This window comes from Cucumis melo, chromosome 3 (assembly GCF_025177605.1).
Source record: "Cucumis melo cultivar AY chromosome 3, USDA_Cmelo_AY_1.0, whole genome shotgun sequence".
NCBI classification, from domain to species: domain Eukaryota; kingdom Viridiplantae; phylum Streptophyta; class Magnoliopsida; order Cucurbitales; family Cucurbitaceae; genus Cucumis; species Cucumis melo.
The window spans coordinates 15,700,698-15,722,189 of NC_066859.1; the positions used below are offsets into that span (position 1 = coordinate 15,700,698).

Genomic DNA, 21,492 nt, shown 5'->3' on the forward strand with positions numbered 1-21,492 from the left:
ATTTATTTTTTAATAAAGACTTAAAACAAAATTTCAAGCCTTCAACGCTTAGCACAGCTTCTTTGATCTTAAACTTAGAATGTCTGGCAAACGCCTCAACGCCTTGAAACCTAGGGAATAAAAACTTAAAATGTAAGTAATACTTAGTGAGTGAGGTTTTAGAAATCCTTTTCGGGCATACAACATGTAAATTCATCTTCATCAACAGGCTCTATCTCAATGCCTCCTTCAAAACATAAACACACATTAACTCTATTTATTCCTTTCGCCAAGAACATAAATCATTCCCACATATAGACTACTGTGATGACTGCATCATCATCAGCATCCTCCGGAAAATTTTCCTATTCATTTCCCGTTGCTCAAGCTGCTAACTCAATATGCTCCTTTCAACGCATTGGACAGCTTCTTACTGCCATGTGGTCCTTTCATTCCATGGTTGCCTTGACTCATTATGTGGACATATATAATAGCTAGCTCATTGACAACGATAAAGCTAATGGTTTACTCACATACATAACATACAATCATTAAACATGAAACTTTAACTTAAAAAAACTTAAAAGCTTTCTTCAGAAATCATCCTTCCTCATAAATATATATTACAACATTACTAAGACAACATGTGACTTTAGAAAGAACACTTTAGAAAGGTTTGTTCATTATTTAAAGAAAATTACTCACAAAATAAAGTTCCCTTCTTCTAAACGCCTAACTCCAGTGACTTTTGTCTTCTCGCCTACTAACTTAATATTTTTCTTAGCCATACTTAAATTTAACCTTGATACGTAGCCCACTAATTAATAATAATTAGAAAATTTCTCTGAAAGTTCCAAACTTTCCTCCACAGACTTCTTCTTGTGTTGAACATCAAAACACCTTCTTCCTTTATCACGTCGCCAAGCTTCAACACGAATCTTCAAAACGCCTATCTCCATAATTCATTCTTCTTTAGAAGTAAAACCATTTTATTCCAGACTCGGGTATCACAAAAATATTCCTCAGCAATTCATGCTTGTCAAATACTTTAGACAAATCACATGCTTTAGAAATAACTTGTGAATTAGATAACTCAAAGCATGTTAAACATTTCAAAGATATGCTTTGTAAATCTCAACGTAAACCAATATAACTCATACATTTATCTCAAAGCATTCTTTAAATATCAACTACTAAAACATGGTTATAAACAACTTTAGAAATTTATTTTGTCACTCATAGATACAAGCTAGATCCTTGGCCTATACATTTGTCCATTTTTAATGGTAATTAAGTCCAATTAATCCCCTTAACAAAGAAAATATCAAAACTTTACTTAAAAATGAACAAACATAAAAACAAATGGCTCAAAATTGCATTTTGGCATAGATTAATGCATAGGCATGGGCGGCAAGGAGGTTGGTGCACACACAGGGCCTTGGAAAGTCTTGCTCGTGCCAACCTCGTGCACAAGGCTTGTCGCACCTCCCACTCAATCAAACATCCGGCACGTTGTGCGCATCCTCACGAGTAGGGCTTGCCACGCTCTCTCTTGACTACGCACCTTATGTTACTTAGCCATGTGTTAGGCCCTGTTTCATGCTTTCCTTAGTATTGTCTTAAGTATCTTGCATTCAAATTTCAGCTTCAAACTCCAAGTGACGCATTTTGTAGCCTCTAAAAATTAACTATACTTAAAGTTATCTGAGAAATTACCTTTGATGCTTTAACTTCGTTGTTGGCCTTCTTTCTCAACTCTTTCTGGTGCAACAACTTTACCCAAAAAAACTAGACAATTTTTGAGATATTGCCGCTAGAATGAAGCAAATGACATGAGTAGGTTTAAAGCATTCCTTCTCCATAGTTTCCTATTTATAGAGCTCTTTGCATGCCTTGGTGATGATACCTCCTCCTTACACTTTCCACCTCATGCTTGCATGGCTTAGCATTGACACATCCTTCTTAGTCCTCCTACATCTCTAACTTAATTACAAGAATCTTCTAGAGATATTAAATGAGTAGATTAAAATTATAGAATTATGTAAACTAAAGAAGAAACCTAGAAATATCTTAGATTTTTTGGGATAAAGAATTCTAGAGAATTGTTTTAGATAAGGAGAAGAGAGAAATATCTATAATTATATAAGTAAATATCTAGAATAGGTAGAACTCTAGAGAACTCTTTTGGCTTAGACTCCAAGGAATTCATGCCTATAATTAGAGGTGTGATCCTCATTTGTGGACGAAGGAAAATCAAAGCAATTCGGCAAAGTAAGGAAGAGAGAAAGAAAGAAAGAGAGTTAATAAGAAACTTTGAGTGAAAGTGAGTGAGTGTTCTCTCTAAAGGTGTCCACCATTTGTAAATTGTCTTAATAAAACTTTCTTTCTTCCAAGTGAGTGTCTCTTCATTGAGTGTCAATTTCTTCAACAAGTAGTATCAGAACAAGGTTATGCAATGTTGAAGCTCTTGCAAATCAAGTACAGTCTGGGACTTTGAAGCTTATTATCTGAGACAGTTGATCGTGGAGCATTCACCATTACATGATGATGGGAGACCTCCAAGTTATTGGAGGAATCGAGAAGCTTAACACTCAGAATTATAAAACATGGTCCACATGCATGAAGTCATATCTCCAAGGCCAAGACTTGTGGGATGTTGTAGGAGGCACTAAAGTTAATCCGTCAGAGGATGTTGCTGCTTTGAAGAAATGGAATATCAAGGCAGGTAAGGTCATGTTTGCAATTAAAACTACAATTGATGAAGAAATGTTGTAGCACATTAGTATTATGGAGACACTAAAGAAAGCATAGGACACGTTCGACTCACTCTTCTCAAAGTAGAATGATGCCAGGTTGCAGTTTTTAGAGAACGAGCTCCAGTCAATTACTCAAAGGGGGATAACTATCAAGCAATATTTCACAAAGGTAAAATCTCTATGTCGTGAAATGTTTGAATTAGATCCTACTTCAGCCATTCAAAATCAAGAATTAGAAGAATTATTATACATGGTCTAAATCAGAATATAGAAATTTTATTACTACTATTCAAGGTTGGGCGGTCCAACCTTCTTTGATTAACCTAGAAAGTATGCTTGCCAGTCAAGAAGCATTAGCTAGGAGATAAGAGGAAGCTACAAAACACAATAGAGTACAAAGGAAGCCGAGTTGTTGTAACTGTAAACAACTCGAAGTTGCCAATAGCTCACGTTGGCAAAATAATGATAGTGCCTCGTTCTAATTCCAATCAAGTGGAATTGGATAATGTATTTTATGTGTCTAGAATGAAGAAGATTTTGGTGTCAGTATCTCGATTGACTTCAGCTGGCAACTTTGTCGTATTTGAATCTGATGATGTCAAGGTGTATCATAATCTTAAAGTAAGTGATACACCGTTGATGCAAGGATGAAGGATAGGCTCCATCTACGTTATGTCAGCAGAGACCGCCTACGTGAACAAGACACGAAAGAATGAAATAGCATATTTGTGGCATGCAAGACTTGGTCATATTAGCTACAACAAATTAAAGACAATAATAAACAAGTCCATGTTGAAGGGGTTGCTACAACTTGATATCAAAGAAGACATGGTATGTGTTGGTTGCTAGTATGGGAAAGCACATCAACTACCATTCAAGGAGTCCAGATTCAGAGCATAACAACCATTGAAGTTGGTGCATTCAGATGTATTTGATCCTGTCAAGCAATCTTCAATCGGTGGAATGCGCTACATGGTGACCTTTATTGATGACTTCTTTAGGTATGTTTGGGTGTTCTTTATGAAAGAAAAGTCTGAAACAATTACAAAATTTAAAGAATTCAAAGAACAAGTTGAAAATGAGTTAGGAAAGAGATTTCAATATTTACGTTCAGATAACGGGGGAGAATATATCTCTAATGAATTCTCTCAATACTTGCAAAAGTATAAGATATATCATCAGTTAACGTGTCAATCGGTGGAATGCCCTACATGGTGACCCTTATTGATGACTTCTTTAGGTATGTTTGGGTGTTCTTTATGAAAGAAAAGTCCGAAACAATTACAAAATTTAAAGAATTCAAAGAACAAGTTGAAAATGAGTTAGGAAAGAGATTTCAATATTTACGTTCAGATAACGGGGGAGAATATATCTCTAATGAATTCTCTCAATACTTGCAAAAGTATAAGATATATCATCAGTTAACGTGTCAATCGGTGGAATGCCCTACATGGTGACCCTTATTGATGACTTCTTTAGGTATGTTTGGGTGTTCTTTATGAAAGAAAAGTCCGAAACAATTACAAAATTTAAAGAATTCAAAGAACAAGTTGAAAATGAGTTAGGAAAGAGATTTCAATATTTACGTTCAGATAACGGGGGAGAATATATCTCTAATGAATTCTCTCAATAGTTGCAAAAGTATAAGATATATCATCAATTAACGTGTTCAAACGCTACACAACAAAATGAAGTGGCAGAAAAAAAATAAACATCTTGAAGAAGTATGTCGTAGCATGTTAAATGCAAGTAATGTTCCAAGAAGATTTTGTGCTGAGTGTATGAGAACAGCGGCCCATGTGGTTAACAGGCTTCCTTAACAAAGGCTTGAATTCAAATCACCTTATGAAAAGTTGTTGAATATCAAGTCAATAGTTGGACACTTCCAAGTATTTGGTTGTGTATGCTATGTATTCGTACCAAATCATTTGAGAAGTAAGTTTGACAAGAAAGCAACCAGATGCATCTTTGTTGGATATGACAACCAAAGAAAAGGGTGGAGGTGCGTTGATCCTATTAGTGAACGATGCTACACATCAAGAAATGTTAAATTTGATGAAGCATCATCATGGTGGGCACCGAATCAAAAAAGTTAACCAAGGATAAGAAGTGTTTCAAAGAAGGATCAAAAGAAGAGATAAGTCAGGTACGAATAGCTCCAATAAAAGTTGAAGAAGAAAACGATGAAGATGAAGTAAGAACAGGTAAGAACACAATGTCTTTGGCAAACTGGAATACATAATCCAGAACCATAATTATAGAGGTCAACCAAAATAAGAAAACCAAATTCCAGATATGTAGATGCAACATTAACAACATTTGAAGAGCCAACAACATATGAATAAGCATCATAAAGCATCCAATGGAGAAAAGCCATGAAAGAAGAAGTTGACGCATTAAAAAAGAATCATATGTGGGACTTGGTGCCGAAGCCTAAGGATGTTAAATCCATATCATGTAAATGAGTTTACAAAGTTAAAACACGAGCAGATGGAACAATCAAGAGATACGAAGCTCGATTGGTCGCTCGAGGGTTTTCTCAACAATATGGTATGGACTATAATGAGACGTTCAGTCCAGTAGCAAAGCTCACTACTGTTCGAGTCTTACTGGCACTGGTTGCTAGTAAGAACCGAAAGTTATGGCAAATGGATGTTAAGAATGCCTTCTTAAATGGAGAATTGGATCGAGATATATATATGGAGAAACCAAAAAGATTTTAGGATAAAATTCATCATGACTATGTCTACAAGCTAAGAAAGGCTTTATATGGCTTGAAGCAAGCGCCAAGAGCACGGAAAGATTGCAGAATTTCTTGTTGAAAGTGGTTTTACAGTAGCTTCACCAGATTCCAGTTTATTTATCAAAGCTTAAGACTCAAAGGTCGCAATTATATTAGTCTATGTGGATGATCTAATCATAACATGAGACCACATAGAAGAAGTTCGACAAATAAAGCAGAACGTACTAGTCCACTTTTAAATGAAGGAACTTGGAGAACTAAAGCACTTTCTTGGACTAGAGATGGAGTGCTCAGAAAATGGATTGTTTCTTGGACAACAAAAATATGTGAAGGATCTACAGAAGTATGGTATGAGTGACTGAAAGCCAATATCCACACAAATGGAGGTTAACAAAAAGTTCTGCATGCATGAAGAAAAAGATCTTGCAGATCCAATAATGTATCATCAGTTGGTAAGTAGTTTGATCTACCTTACCTTAACAAGACCTGATATCTCATACTCTGTCGGAGTTGTAAGTAGTTACATGCAGAAACCGAAGAAGCCCCATCTTGAAGTAGTTCGGAGAGTTTTAAGATATCTTAGAGGAACAACTAAATATGGCATTTTATATAAGAAAGGGCAGGATTGCAAGTTAGAAGGCTTCTGTGATCCTGATTATGCAGGAGATCATGATACACGACGATCAACTACTAGGTACTTCTTTAAACTTGGTTGTGGAGCAGTTTCTTTGTGTAGTAAGAGACAACCAACAGTTGCCTTATCTACCACAGAGGCAAAGTATAGAGCAGCACCCATGGCAGCACAAGAGAATATATGGATAAAGCAACTAATGAAGGATTTGCACTAAGAGAATAATTATGCAGCAATTTATTCTATGACAACCTATCTGCAGTTCGCTTAGCTGAGAATCTAGTCTTCCATGCAAGGACCAAGCATGTGGAGGTACATTATCACTTCATTAGAGAAAAGGTACTTCAAGAGAAAATTGAAATGAAGCCAATAAAGACTGAATATCAAATTGCAGATATTTTCACGAAAGGTCTACCTGTAACCAAACATACGAAGTTTCTGCAACAACTCGGGATGATTGAATGACCAAGGATAGTTAGTGTTAAGCGGGAGTTTTAAAAGTATATAGCAACACTAACTAGAATCTTCTAGAAATATTAAATGAGTAGATTAAAATTCTAGAATTATGTAAACTAAAGAAGAAACCTAGAAATATCTTAGATTTTTTAGGATAAAGAATTCTAGAGAGTTCTTTTACATAAGGATAAGAGAGTAATATCTAGAATTATGTAAATAAATATCTAGAATAGGTAGAACTCTAGAGAACTCTTTTGGCTTGGACTCCAAGGAGTTCATGCCTATAAATAGAGGTGTGATCCTCATTTGTGGACCAAGCAAAATCAAAGCAAGTAAGCAAAGTGAGGAAGAGAGAAAGAAAGAAAGAAAGTAAGAAACTTTGAGTAAAAGTGAGTGAGTGTTCTCTCTAAAGGTGTCCGTCATTCGTAAATTGTCTTAATAAAACTTTATTTCTTCCAATTTCTTCAACATGAATCACAATGCCTTTCATGTTAGTTATCTACCTCATGCTTAAAACCATCAAAATTTTCTTGTCTTATCTTATATAATTTCCTTTTGTTTGTTACAACTTCCTTACTATCCTCCATCCCATCTCTTAGTTTAAGGCTACCATGACAGCTAAACCATGATATACCCGAATGTCATTTATAACTAATCCTTGAAATAGAATTCCTTTTTAACTAGGCTATTATATACATGTTTTAAGAGGTTTTAAGGATTCTATGATCTAGGTAACAACCAACACCTAATTGAGATTTCTTCTCAATTTTTCTTTTATTATAAATCTTAAACCACTGAACTCAATCCATATTATACATAGCTAGCATGCTAAAGTTCTATTATAATAATATGCGTTGAATTAGAGTTTATAAGTACAATTAGTAGTTTAACATTGCTAGAGGTAGGTATAACTTTTATCCCATTATTTTAAATTTTATTTGAGTTTTGATGATTCCTGTTAAAGGGTTCTATTTTGTTTTAGCAGTAACACATTGGTAATAATATGTTAGCTATTCTGTTTAAGTAGTAACATATTGGTAATAATATGTTAGCAATTATGGTTGTGGAAGTAGGTTTTGATGGAACTATATATTGCCTCCAATCATGGAGCTGCCAACTAGATTATTCTCCTCCCGCCATTTATATAATTGTAGTGGCAAATTTTTTCTTTCTTTTTCATTTTTTTTACTACTGGTTTTGATAGATGTTGTTCATATTAATCATGCGTGTAGTTTGGTATGAAAGGAATGCAAATGACACTCTCTTATCAAAAGTGACGGCCCATGTCGAAGTCCCCATATTAATTTTAATACTTCATGTATTTATTTTAAGTTTTGTTTGATCATATCACATGGATGGTTCATATTTTTGGTTTATCATTTATTATTATTGTTGTTTTATTTATGTGTGCCCGTTTGGTTTATTTAATTTGTTTTAGCATGTTCTTCAATTTCATTTATTTTATGAACTTATCAATTAAAGCTAGAGCCCAGAGGATAATTTAGAAATTTTTAAATCATATTTTGTTTAAGTGTATCTTACCTTCACTTAATGCTTGCGTAGGGAGAGTGTACCTCTCAGGGTTATCACTCGATGCGTACCGAATGATGTAGAAGAATCAAAGCAAAAAATAAAGGTACACGCTATATTTGTCGTATACGTGGTGGTTCTTTAAACTTTTATACATTTTTGTTTTTGCGAGTTTTATGTAGTTTAAGTTTTGTTTAGTTCATTTCGAACTCAGTTAAATTAGTTTAGATTGGTCTATAACCTTTGGGTACTCTCTTTTTTAGATTGGACTTGATTCAAAGTGTTCGAAAAAAATTTTAAGGTTTATTTTATAAATTATTTTCCCTATTTACAACTTTCTTGATCATTTATTATTGTAGTTTAATTAAGGTTTTCAAATTAAGTTTGGACTTTAAAATCATGTTCTTGTTGTTTTGGAGCAATTGACTCTTTTAAGAGTAATTTAAGTCGGTATAATTCAACTTGTGTGCTTGCGTAGGGAGAGTGTACCTGTAACGACCCAACTTTCCGGACTAAGCTGAGGTCATTACTCAATACTACGACTCGACCACACCACACAAAATTTATAATGAACCAACTACGATTTCTTAAAACGTTAGGAATATAACAACAAAACGGTATCGGGCCCTGTTTCAAATCACAGTTGCAAAAGTTTTGAATAAAATCTCAAGTCATCAAATCCAAAATTCACAAAGGTTTCAAATAAAATTTGTAAGTTATCAACAGAAAATCACCAAAACAGATATTCTAACAAAATACATCAGCGGAAGCGAAAATAAAATCAGACACGTCCATATGGCCTTCACGCATCCTTTCTGCCCCTCGTCAGTCTGCCCCTAGCCGTGCCCTTACCTGAAAAGTTAAGAAGAGAAAGGGTGAGTATAAACATACCCAGTAAGGGACCCACTACTGGGCCCGTTAGAAGACAACAGTTAACTTCCTATTCGGGGGTGCCCTACATAACAGTCTAGTGGTTCCGTAGAACGCACATATCAGTCCAGTGCTCCCGAAGGATGCACATATCAGTCTAGTGCTCCCGGAGGATGCACCTATCAGTCTAGTGCTCCCGAAGGATGCACATATCAGTCTAGTGCTCCCGAAGGATGCACACATCAGTCTAGTGCTCCCGAAGGATGCACCTATCAGTCTAGTGCTCCCGAAGGATGCACATATCAGTCTAGTGCTCCCGAAGGATGCACACATCAGCCTAGTGCTCCCGAAGGATGCACATATCAGTCTAGTGCTCCCGAAGGATGCACATATCAGTCTAGTGCTCCCGAAGGATGCACATATCCGTAAGGCACACTACCCCATAGATGAAGCTAACCGTTACCCCCCAGTCCATACTAAACCGTCCACAACAGTCACACCCCAACGGCATTCATATTACAGTTCCGCCATAGGCTTTGTCAGTCAGATAGTATAGGTTTAAACAACTACACCCTCAGTTGCTATACGCGTCACCAATTCGCACACCATTAGGGAAAACCCTAGACCCAATCAACTAACCAACCAAAACCGGACTCACTGTCCTTCCCCGTCCAAACTCCATGATCAACATCCAGACCAATGATTACTACATACTGAACCGTAACTTCAAGGTCCATCAATATAGAATCCCAATCTACAATTAGCAGTCACAGTACCTTTACATCAGACAAAATATAATAACAGTGCTTAACAGTCAACACACATACAGTTATTCAGTACAGTCACTAACGTGTAATCCCCTGTGGATTACTACGTTTCCAGCCTCGATCTGAGGTCCAGTAGTAGGAAAACCCTTACATGATACTCGGTTATGCCCCTATATCGAATCCACGCTCAACAGATCCACCTAAACGAAACACGAAGGTTTTAGTTGATGACTTTAGTAGAAGTCGTTTTAAAAGGTCAGAAGCGACATCCGTTGACTTACCCAAGGAAAGGAAAACTACCTCCAAACAAGCCTACCGCGAGACCCGAGAACTCAAGCGTCAACTCTGTACTACCTTCAAGGGAGAAAAGTAGGGCCATATCTTATTCCAATATTCAAACTCTAATCGGATGTAGCAACATTAGGGAATTCATCGAAAACAATCCTTACCGAAGACTCACCGTGACCCGGAGCGGAGGAAGGAAGGCTTAGGTGGCTTGGTGAAACAAAGAGCTCGGCTCGGCTTGAAGGCGTTCGGCTCGGCTCGGCTTGGCTCCACCTCGGCTCGGCTCGGCTTGGCCTCGGCTCACAGCTCGGCTTGTGGCTCGGCTCAACTCGGCTCGCGGCTCGGCTCAACTCGGCTCGCGGCTCGGCTCAGTGCGGCGCGTGGCTCGGCTCACTCGGCTCGCGGCTCGGCTCGTGGCTCGGCTCACTCGGCTCGGCTCACTCGGCTCACTCGGCTCGGCTCACTCGGATTCGTGTGTAGCTCGGACTGGAAGCGGGTCTCGGGTTAAATGCGGGTTCTCGGTCGGGTTGGACGAAAACGGAAGCCACGGTTTGAATGATTTCTCCTCCGGCGGACGATGGCTGCGGCGGCTTCGCAGACGACGTACAAGGACGGCCGCTGACTGCTTCATGGAGAGGCGACGAGCAGTGGCAGCTCCGTTGTTGTGTGAGGCCGAGAAGGAATCGGAAATGGATGGGGAGCCGCAGCGGACGACGGTGGAGATTTGAAGCTGCCGACGATGGAAACGGAAACGGAGATGGAGATGCGAGCTGAAGACGAAGAAGGAGAAGGAGAAATTGAATGGGTGGTTGTCGGGCAGATAAAGAAACGAAAGAGAAGGAGAAAAACGGAGAGAGGGCGGCGGCGCGAGGGCTGCGAACGAAGAAGAAGAAGAAGAAGAAGGAAAAACTGGGGGGGGGGGGGGGTTCGTGCGGCGCGCGAGGGCTTCTCCCCTTCTTTTTTTTTTAAAATATATATATATATATATCAATTAAATAATAATAGTAATTAATAATAATAAAATATTAATATTAAGAAATTATAATAATAATAATAAATATTAATATTTATATTAAATAAAAATAATAATAATTTATAATAAATATTAGTATTAAATAAGTATAATAATGTTAAATAATAATATTAGTATTAATATTAAATAAATAAGAATAAAAGTTATTAATATTAAACTTTAAATGATAAAAGTACCAAATAATAATATAATTAATATATTATTATTATTTTAGCGTTTTACAAAAATCTTAAATTTCCGAAAATTCACATGATTTACTAAAATTTACCTCGATCTTCGGGGCGTTACATTCTTCCCTCCTTAGGGAACTTTCGTCCTCGAAAGTTTTATTCCTCGAACAGCTCGGGGTAACGGGACCTCATGTCATCTTCTCGCTCCCATGTAGCCTCTTCCACCCGGTGATTTCGCCATAAGACTTTAACCAAAGGAATTTCTTTATTCCTCAACGTTTTCACCTCTCTAGCCAGCACCTCAACGGGTTGTTCAGTATAGCTCAAGTTTTCATCAATCTCTAGTGGCTCGTAATCCACTACATGGGATGGATCTGGCACATACTTCCTCAACATAGAGACATGGAACACATCATGAACTGTCGAGAGTGATGGTGGCAAAGCCAAAGGTTAAGCTACAGGGCCAATCCGCTCCAGAATCTCAAACGGCCCAACAAAACGGGGACTCAGCTTTCCCCTCCTTTCAAAACGCACGACACCTCTCATAGGTGCTACCTTTAAGAACACCTTGTCCCCTACCTCAAACTCAAGATCCTTCCGCCTCACATCTGCATAACTCTTCTGCCTACTCTGAGCGGTATGCATGCGTGATCTAATCTTCTGTATCGCTTCGTTAGTAGACTGAACTAACTCAGGACCCATCAATCTTTGCTCACCCACCTCACCCCAGCAAATCGGGGATCTACAACATTTGCCGTACAAGGCCTCAAATGGTGCCATGCCAATAGTAGCCTGATAACTGTTATTATAAGCAAATTCCATCAAATGTAAGTGGGAGTCCCAGCTACCTGGAAATTCCAATGCACACGCCCGCAACATATCCTCTAAAACTTGGTTCAGACGCTCAGTCTGACCGTCAGTCTGTGGATGGAACGCTGTACTAAAGTCTAACCTCGTGCCCATAGCAGTCTGCAAACCCTTCCAGAATTTGAAAGTGAAACGGGCATCTCTATCAGAAACAATCGACACTGGCACTCCATGTAATCTCACTATCTCAGACATGTACAGCTGTGCCCACTTACTAGCAGTATAGGTGGATTTACCCGGAACGAAGTGCGCTGATTTGGTAAGTCTGTCCACCACAACCCAAATCACTGTAAAACCCCTCAGAGTTCTCGGCAGTCCTGTAATGAAATCCATGGACACGTTTTCCCACTTCCATTCCGGTATGCTCAAGGGTTGTAATAAACCCGCTGGTTTTTGCCTTGGTGCCTTAACCTGCTGACACACCAAGCATTTACTCACAATTTCTGCTACCTCCCTCTTCATGTTACGCCACCAATAAACCCGCTTCAGGTCCTGATACATCTTCGTACTACCTGGGTGCATGGAGAATGGGAAACTGTGAGCCTCAGATAATAATTCTGTCTTAATCGCACTATCTGACGGCACACAGAGGCATCTCTCAAACAAAAGTCCACCATTAGAGGATAATGAGAACTCAACCGCTTGCCCTGCCTCTGCTAGGCCACATTTCTCAACCAAATAAGGATCGTTACTCTGAGCATCAATGATCCTTTGCCTCAAAGTCGGCTGTACCGTCAACTGGGCTAACTGCATAGTAACTGCCCCCACTGACACTGCAATCTCAGCCCGCTCGAGATCCCAATGTAATGGGGCCTGTCGGGTAATAAGTGCTGCTGAATGTTATACCTTTCTACTAAGAGCATCAGCTACCACATTTGCCTTGCCTGGATGATACAGTATCTCACAATCGTAATCCTTCAATAACTCAAGCCATCTCCGCTGTCTCATATTCAATTCTTTCTGAGTAAAGAAGTATTTCAGGCTCTTATGGTCCGTGAAGATCTGTATCTTTTCACCATATAAGTAATGCCTCCATATTTTCAAAGCAAAAACCACTGCTGCCAACTCTAAATCATGTGTAGGGTAGTTCTGCTCATGACTCTTCAACTGACAAGAAGCATAAGCGACCACCTTACCCTGTTGCATCAAAACACAACCCAAACCCTTCTTGGAAGCATCACTATAGATCACAAAACTGCCAGAACCATCAGGTACAGTAAGAACCGGTGCGGTAACTAGCTTCTGTTTAAGGTTCTGGAAACTGTCCTCACATGCCTTGCTCCAAACAAAAGGAGCTCCCTTCCTGGTCAACTGAGTAAGAGGAGTAGCTATACGAGAAAAATTCTCCACAAACCGTCGATAATAACCTGCCAAAACCAGAAAGCTACGAACCTCACTGACTGTGGAGGGTCGGGTCCAACCGGTGACTGCCTCTATCTTAGCTGGATCCACAGAGACTCCAGCCTTAGAAACCACGTGGCCCAGAAAGGACACCTGCTTCAGCCAAAACTCGCATTTCGAGAACTTAGCATACAACTTATTATCCCTAAGTGTTTGCAAAACCATACGTAGATGCTCCTCATGTTCGGCCTCCGTCTTGGAGTATATCAAGATATCATCAATAAACACGATCACAAAAGTATCTAGGAACTTCCTAAACACTCTGTTCATCAAATCCATAAACACTGTCGGAGCATTCGTCAAGCCAAAAGACATCACAATAAACTCGTAGTGTCCATACCTGGAACGAAATGCTGTCTTCGGTACATCACCATCCTTAATCCTCAGCTGATGGTATCCCGACCGAAGATCAATCTTGGAGAACACTGTGGCTCCCTGTAACTGGTCAAATAGATCGTCGATCCTGGGCAAGGGATATCTGTTCTTCACGGTTACCTTATTCAACTCCCGATAGTCAATGCATAGCCGCATCGATCCATCCTTATTCTTAACGAATAAAACTGGCGCACCCCAAGGTGACACGCTCGGTCGGATGAATCCCTTATCTAGCAACTCTTGCAACTGCACCTTCAGTTCTTTCAGCTCTGCGGGGGCCATTCTGTAAGGGGCCCTGGATATAGGAACCGTGCCCGGCTCCAACTCTATGGCAAACTCAACCTCCCTGTGCGGAGGTAACCCTGGAAGTTCCTCAGGAAAGACATCCGGATAGTCCCTCACTACCGGTTCTGATGACAGGGATACATCGGCCTCTCTAGTATCCACCACGCTCGCTAAGATGCCCCAAGTACCCTGACTGAGCAGTTTACTGGTCCTGATGGCTGAGATTACCTGAGGCAACGACCTTGACCCTTCTCCCTTAAATTTAAAACTGGTCATCGAGGGAGGGTTAAACGTCACCTCCTTACGGGAACAATCTATGCTGGCATGGTTAGCGGCTAACCAATCCATACCCAGGATTACATCAAAGTCGAGCATATCCAGAACTAACAGCGTTACCTCAATCACATGACCTGCTATCTCAATCTGGCACGTTTTCACCTTTTCATTCGACAACATACACTCTCCGGAAGGAGTAGATACTGATAGAACATGGGGTAAGGGCTCTACCTCTAAGTGGGCATGTAACACAAATGTGGAAGAGATAAAAGAATGTGACGAACCCGAGTCAAACAAAACTAAGGCGTAATGCCCCAATACTGGAAGCGTACCTGTCACCACTGTGCCTGCCTTCTCAGCCTCAGTCTTGTTGGTAGCAAAGACTCTGCCCTGGTGTGGAGCACCTGCTCCCTGATTCTGTGTGTTCCCCGTAAGTCTCAACGGGCATCTATCAGCTGTATGACCCTCTTGCCTACACTTAAAGCAAGTCCGGGTTCCGAATAAACAACGGCCCAAATGGTACTTTCCACAAGTGGTACACAACGGCTTCCCTCTGGCAGCTTCCCCTGCCTCAAAAGGTTTCTGCTGGAAGCGGCGAAACTCACCACCTGCTCTGAAGTTCCGCTGTGGCACTAGAACAGGCTGCTGCTCAGACTTCCTCTTCTGTCCCGATGTCGAACCTCTACCAGCGGTCTTAGACGAATTACCCTCTCCTGTAAACTGAGATCCACTGCCAGGCGCAATGCATCCGCATGAGTAGTAGGGCGGAAAGCTCGAACCAAACCCTGAATGTCCAGTCGGAGGCCTCTAACAAACTTATCAGCTCTGGCCGCCTCGGTCGCTATCATCTCGGGAGCAAAGCAGGATAACATGTCAAACTCCGCATCATACTGCTCCACTGTCATGTCACCCTGCTCTAAGTTCACGAACTCCTGCCGCTTGGCGTCTCTCAAACTGGCGGAGAAGAATTTCGCATAGAAACTCTCCTTAAACTGCTGCCACATGATCTGACTCACATCACCACCTAGCATTCTCTCTGTAGTCTCCCACCATGCAGTACCTCTGTCAGTCAACATAAAAACAGCACACTGAACCTTCTGATCCTCAGGGCATTTCATGTAACGGAAAATGGTCTCCAAGGACGATAACCACAGCTGGGCCCTGGTGGGGTCCTTCAAAGACCCATCGAATGTCGTGGGATTATACTTCCTGAAATCCCTCAGGTGCTTAGCCTCTGCTGACAACTGATCCGGCACAACCTGGGGCGCAACTGGTACTGGAGCCGGAGCTGGAGCAGGAGCTGGTGCTGGAGCTGGCGGGGCAGGCTGCTGCTGCTCCCGCATCTGCATAATCAAATCTCTAAACCTCTGTTCCATGGCAGCTAGATCCGCATGAGTAACTGGTGCAGCCGGGTCAGTGGCTTTGGCTTCGGGTTGCACCTCAGGCTGGACGCGTCCTGCTCCTCTTCCTCGGCCTCCTCGGCCACCCCTACGTGCACCTCTCCTTGGCGGCATTTCCCTAACAACCACCAATGATCCCTTCAGTCATAAATGGTAATTAACTTTGCAGTTTAACTTAGGTAAGGTAATGCATATAGAGTTATACATATACTTTCAGGAGAGCGTACCTGACGAGTGGCTCACATTATAAGTCAGTCTACAGAACCTAAAAACCTAGGCTCTGATACCAACTGTAACGACCCAACTTTCCGGACTAAGCTGAGGTCATTACTCAATACTACGACTCGATCACACCACACAAAATTTATAATGAACCAGCTACGATTTCTTAAAACGTTAGGAATATAACAACAAAACGGTATCGGGCCCTGTTTCAAATCACAGTTGCAAAAGTTTTGAATAAAATCTCAAGTCATCAAATCCAAAATTCGCAAAGGTTTCAAATAAAATTTGTAAGTTATCAACAGAAAATCACCAAAACAGATATTCTAACAAAATACATCAGCGGAAGCGAAAATAAAATCAGACACGTCCATATGGCCTTCACGCATCCTTTCTGCCCCTCGTCAGTCTGCCCCTAGCCGTGCCCTTACCTGAAAAGTTAAGAAGAGAAAGGGTGAGTATAAACATACCCAGTAAGGGACCCACTACTGGGCCCGTTAGGGGACAACAGTTAACTTCCTATTCGGGGGTGCCCTACATAACAGTCTAGTGGTTCCGTAGAACGCACATATCAGTCCAGTGCTCCCGAAGGATGCACATATCAGTCTAGTGCTCCCGGAGGATGCACCTATCAGTCTAGTGCTCCCGAAGGATGCACACATCAGTCTAGTGCTCCCGAAGGATGCACCTATCAGTCTAGTGCTCCCGAAGGATGCACATATCAGTCTAGTGCTCTCGAAGGATGCACACATCAGCCTAGTGCTCCCGAAGGATGCACATATCAGTCTAGTGCTCCCGAAGGATGCACATATCAGTCTAGTGCTCCCGAAGGATGCACATATCTGTAAGGCACACTACCCCATAGATGAAGCTAACCGTTACCCCTCAGTCCATAATAAACCGTCCACAACAGTCACACCCCAACGGCATTCATATTACACTTCCGCCATAGGCTTTGTCAGTCAGATAGTATAGGTTTAAACAACTACACCCTCAGTTGCTATATGCGTCACCAATTCGCACACCATTAGGGAAAACCCTAGACCCAATCAACTAACCAACCAAAACCGGACTCACTGTCCTTCCCCGTCAAAACTCCATGATCAACATCCAGACCAATGATTACTACATACTGAACCGTAACTTCAAGGTCCATCAATATAGAATCCCAATCTACAATTAGCAGTCACAGTACCTTTACATCAGACAAAATATAATAACAGTGCTTAACAGTCAACACACATACAATTATTCAGTACAGTCACTAACGTGTAATCCCCTGTGGATTACTACGTTTCCAGCCTCGATCTGAGGTCCAGTAGTAGGAAAACCCTTACATGATACTCGGTTATGCCCCTCGATCGAATCCACGCTCAACAGATCCACCTAAACGAAACACGAAGGTTTTAGTTGATGACTTTAGTAGAAGTCGTTTTAAAAGGTCAGAAGCGACATCCGTTGACTTACCCAAGGAAAGGAAAACTACCTCCAAACAAGCCTACCGCGAGACTCGAGAACTCAAGCGTCAACTCTGTACTACCTTCAAGGGAGAAAAGTAGGGCCATATCTTATTCCAATATTCAAACTCTAATCGGATGTAGCAACATTAGGGAATTCATCGAAAACAATCCTTACCGAAGACTCACCGTGACCCGGAGCGGAGGAAGGAAGGCTTAGGTGGCTTGGTGAAACAAGGAGCTCGGCTCGGCTTGAAGGCGTTCGGCTCGGCTCGGCTCGGCTTGGCCTCGGCTCACAGCTCGGCTTGTGGCTCGGCTCAACTTGGCTCGCGGCTCGGCTCACTCGGCTTGCGGCTCGGCTCAACTCGGCTCGCGGCTCGGCTCAGTGCGGCTCGCGGCTCGGCTCGCGGCTCGGCTCACTCGGCTCGGCTCCACCTCGGCTCGGCTCGGCTTGGCCTCGGCTCACAGCTCGGCTTGTGGCTCGGCTCAACTCGGCTCGCGGCTCGGCTCAACTCGGCTCGCGGCTCGGCTCAGTGCGGCTCGCGGCTCGGCTCACTCGGCTCGCGGCTCGGCTCACTCGGCTCTTGGCTCGGCTCGTGGCTCGGCTCACTCGGCTCACTCGGCTCGGCACACTCGGATTCGTGTGTGGCTCGGACTGGAAGCGGGTCTCGGGTTAAATGCGGGTTCTCGGTCGGGTTGGACGAAAACGGCAGCCACGGTTTGAATGATTTCTCCTCCGGCGGACGATGGCTGCGGCGGCTTCGCAGACGACGTACAAGGACGGCCGCTGACTGCTTCGTGGAGAGGCGACGAGCGGCGGCAGCTCCGTTGTTGTGTGAGGCCGAGAAGGAATCGGAAATGGATGGGGAGCCGCGGCGGACGACGGTGGAGATTTGAAGCTGCCGACGATGGAAACGGAAACGGAGATGGAGATGCGAGCTGAAGACGAAGAAGGAGAAGGAGAAATCGAATGGGTGGTTGTCGGGCAGATAAAGAAACGAAAGAGAAGGAGAAAAACGGAGAGAGGGCGGCGGCGCGAGGGCTGCGAACGAAGAAGAAGAAGAAGAAGAAGGAAAAACTGGGGGGTTCGTGCGGCGCGCGAGGGCTTCTCCCCTTCTTTTTTTTTTTAAATATATATATATATATCAAATAAATAATAATAATAATTAATAATAATAAAATATTAATATTAAGAAATTATAATAATAATAATAAATATTAATATTTATATTAAATAAAAATAATAATAATTTATAATAAATATTAGTATTAAATAAGTATAATAATGTTAAATAATAATATTAGTATTAATATTAAATAAATAAGAATAAAAGTTATTAATATTAAACTTTAAATGATAAAAGTACCAAATAATAATATAATTAATATATTATATATTATTATTTTAGCGTTTTACAAAAATCTTAAATTTCCGAAAATTCACATGATTTACTAAAATTTACCTCGATCTTCGGGGCGTTACAGTACCTCTCAGGGTTATCACTCGATGCGTACCGAATGATGTAGAAGAATCAAAGCAAAAAATAAAGGTACACGCTATATTTGTCGTATACGTGGTGGTTCTTTAAACTTTTATACATTTTTGTTTTTGCGAGTTTTATGTAGTTTAAGTTTTGTTTAGTTCATTTCGAACTCAGTTAAATTAGTTTAGATTGGTCTATAACCTTTGGGTACTCTCTTTTTTAGATTGGACTTGATTCAAAGTGTTCGAAAAAAATTTTAAGGTTTATTTTATAAATTATTTTCCCTATTTACAACTTTCTTGATCATTTATTATTGTAGTTTAATTAAGGTTTTCAAATTAAGTTTGGACTTTAAAATCATGTTCTTGTTGTTTTGGAGCAATTGACTCTTTTAGGAGTAATTTAAGTCGGTATAATTCAACTTGTGTGCTTGCAAATTTTTCAAGGCAGTTGTACATTTAAAAGGTGTAGCATCTATAGATTGAAGTCCATACTTATTCTATCTTTTACATTGTGCTTTCCATCTCTATCGATTTATGTGTTGACATTACAAATTAATATAATATCCTTTTACTTATTTATCTAATTCCTAAGTCACATCGAAGAAATTTGTAAGTTATCTTTTTAATTTGTTTTGAGATTGAAAGTATAACTCTGAGTTACATGTTTTGCACTAGTAATTGAAGTAAAATTAGATTTCTCTCTTTTTTTGGCTGGCGATAAAAGAAGCTTAAAGTATGTTCTCTCATATCAAAATTTTGGTTGATTTGAAGTGTGACTTTATAAGCGCTCTTAGTTTGTTTCAAGAATTGCACGTGTCATATTGACCCTTTTAGGAACTTTATTTTTTTCATAGTTTTCATAGGAATAATGTGAAAGACGTAGTGAACTCAGTATAGATTTGAAAACTATCTTTCTTGTTAATCGATTAGATATCTTTTTGTTCTTTTTTCTTTGTTAGGGCTTGAAGTACCTCAAGCTAAGGTATGTGTTCTCTTATATCACTAGCTAGTTTTTCTTGCTTATTTTCCAAATTTGAGGGAAAAGTTAAAAAGTTTCAGTTTTTGCTACTGAATTTGTACATGTTTTCATGAACTACTTTAAACTCGTTTTAATTAATTAGTGATTCGTTGTGAACTACTTTAAACTCTTCTTTTAGTGATGTGTTGGATCAAACTCTTAAGATAAATGTTTGTTCTTTTACGAGGTCTTGTTTGAATCCAATGAAGTGGAGATGCCACAACCAATGATTGATATACAAGATCATTTTTTAAGGGTTAGTGATAACAATTCGCTGCATTTTTAGACTTAGCTATAGTGATCTTATTGAAATTATTTCCTGAAGTGTTATGACTATACTAGTTATGGTTGTCATGTAGCTTATGCGGTGGATAACTTTATTTGTTGTCATTAAAGTTACGCATAGTATGTATTCGGAGCAATTTAACTATAATGGCTCATGTGTGCACATACTGACTTTGTTTAGAGCTGTTAAAAGAACCAAAGTTGTAAGATATGAATTTAAAAGGAAAGTATATTAAATTCACACTTCCAACGATATATATTACGGACTAATTAAAATACTCACAATTTACTGTAGGTATATTTGAAGGGAAATTTTTTTTGTTGTGATGGAACCTTAGTAGTGGCGAACAGGTATGTGTTTCTTCTGTGTTATTCTACTTTAGACATGTTTGAAGGGTCTGTGTTTCTTGTATTGTGAAACGGGTTGTTAGCGATGGCCTTCATGTTTTGTGCAAGTTTCACACTACAAGAAATATCGGTTACGTTAACATCAAAAGAATGTTATTGTTGATTTTCGATAGCGTTTTTTAGATGTTGTCGTAGCCGATGTTATTAAAAGTCCATGACTTTTCATAGCACTTTTTAACCGCTATGCAAAACGTTATAATATATCCCCAGAAATTGCACAAATATGATGTTATAAATGCTTTTTATAATGTAAGAAAAAATAGTATCGAAACATTTTGATAGTATTTTTTTATTGTGTTGGAAATCGCTATAAAAGACATTTTGTAGCATTCTTTTTTGCGTTCGAAAAACGTTATCAAAACGTTTCAATAGCTATTTTAACAACATTGAAAAAATGATATAAACAATTTTTTATAGCGTTTTATGAATGCTGTCGTAGCAAAAATCATTGACTTTTAATAGCGGTTTTTGTAGAGCTATTAATAACAATATAAAAAGTTGATATATTATAGCTTTAATTCACTGTTATGGAAACATTTCATGGCATTGAAAAAATACCATAAAAAAATTTATAACATTAAAACATAAGTTATAAAAGACTAGATATGTTATTGAAAGTCTCTTATTTTTATTAGCGTTATTCATCGTAATGGAAACAAATTGTAAATACCCCACTTCCACACAAACTTTCTTGTTGATGGACCCTCTTTAGCTTTTCTTGTAATAATACAAACATAACTATAATTGATCTAATAGCACCTATTCAATATTATTATTGTAAAATCAATATAT

The 21,492-nt window shown here is 39.9% G+C and overlaps 1 protein-coding gene across 1 annotated transcript; it reads left to right on the top strand.

Annotated features, from left to right (window-relative positions):
• Positions 1-5,858: 5,858 nt before the first annotated feature.
• On the top strand, positions 5,859-6,326 carry LOC107990758 (secreted RxLR effector protein 161-like). The gene has a single exon (XM_017044620.2). It carries the CDS (start codon positions 5,859-5,861, stop codon positions 6,324-6,326), a length of 468 nt encoding a protein of 155 aa, XP_016900109.2.
• The last annotated feature ends 15,166 nt before the right edge of the window (positions 6,327-21,492 follow it).

Bases quoted from the DNA above. Each gene is read 5' to 3' on its own strand.
- LOC107990758 (XM_017044620.2), top strand. From the start codon at position 5,859: ATGGAGGTTAACAAAAAGTTCTGCATGCATGAAGAAAAAGATCTTGCA.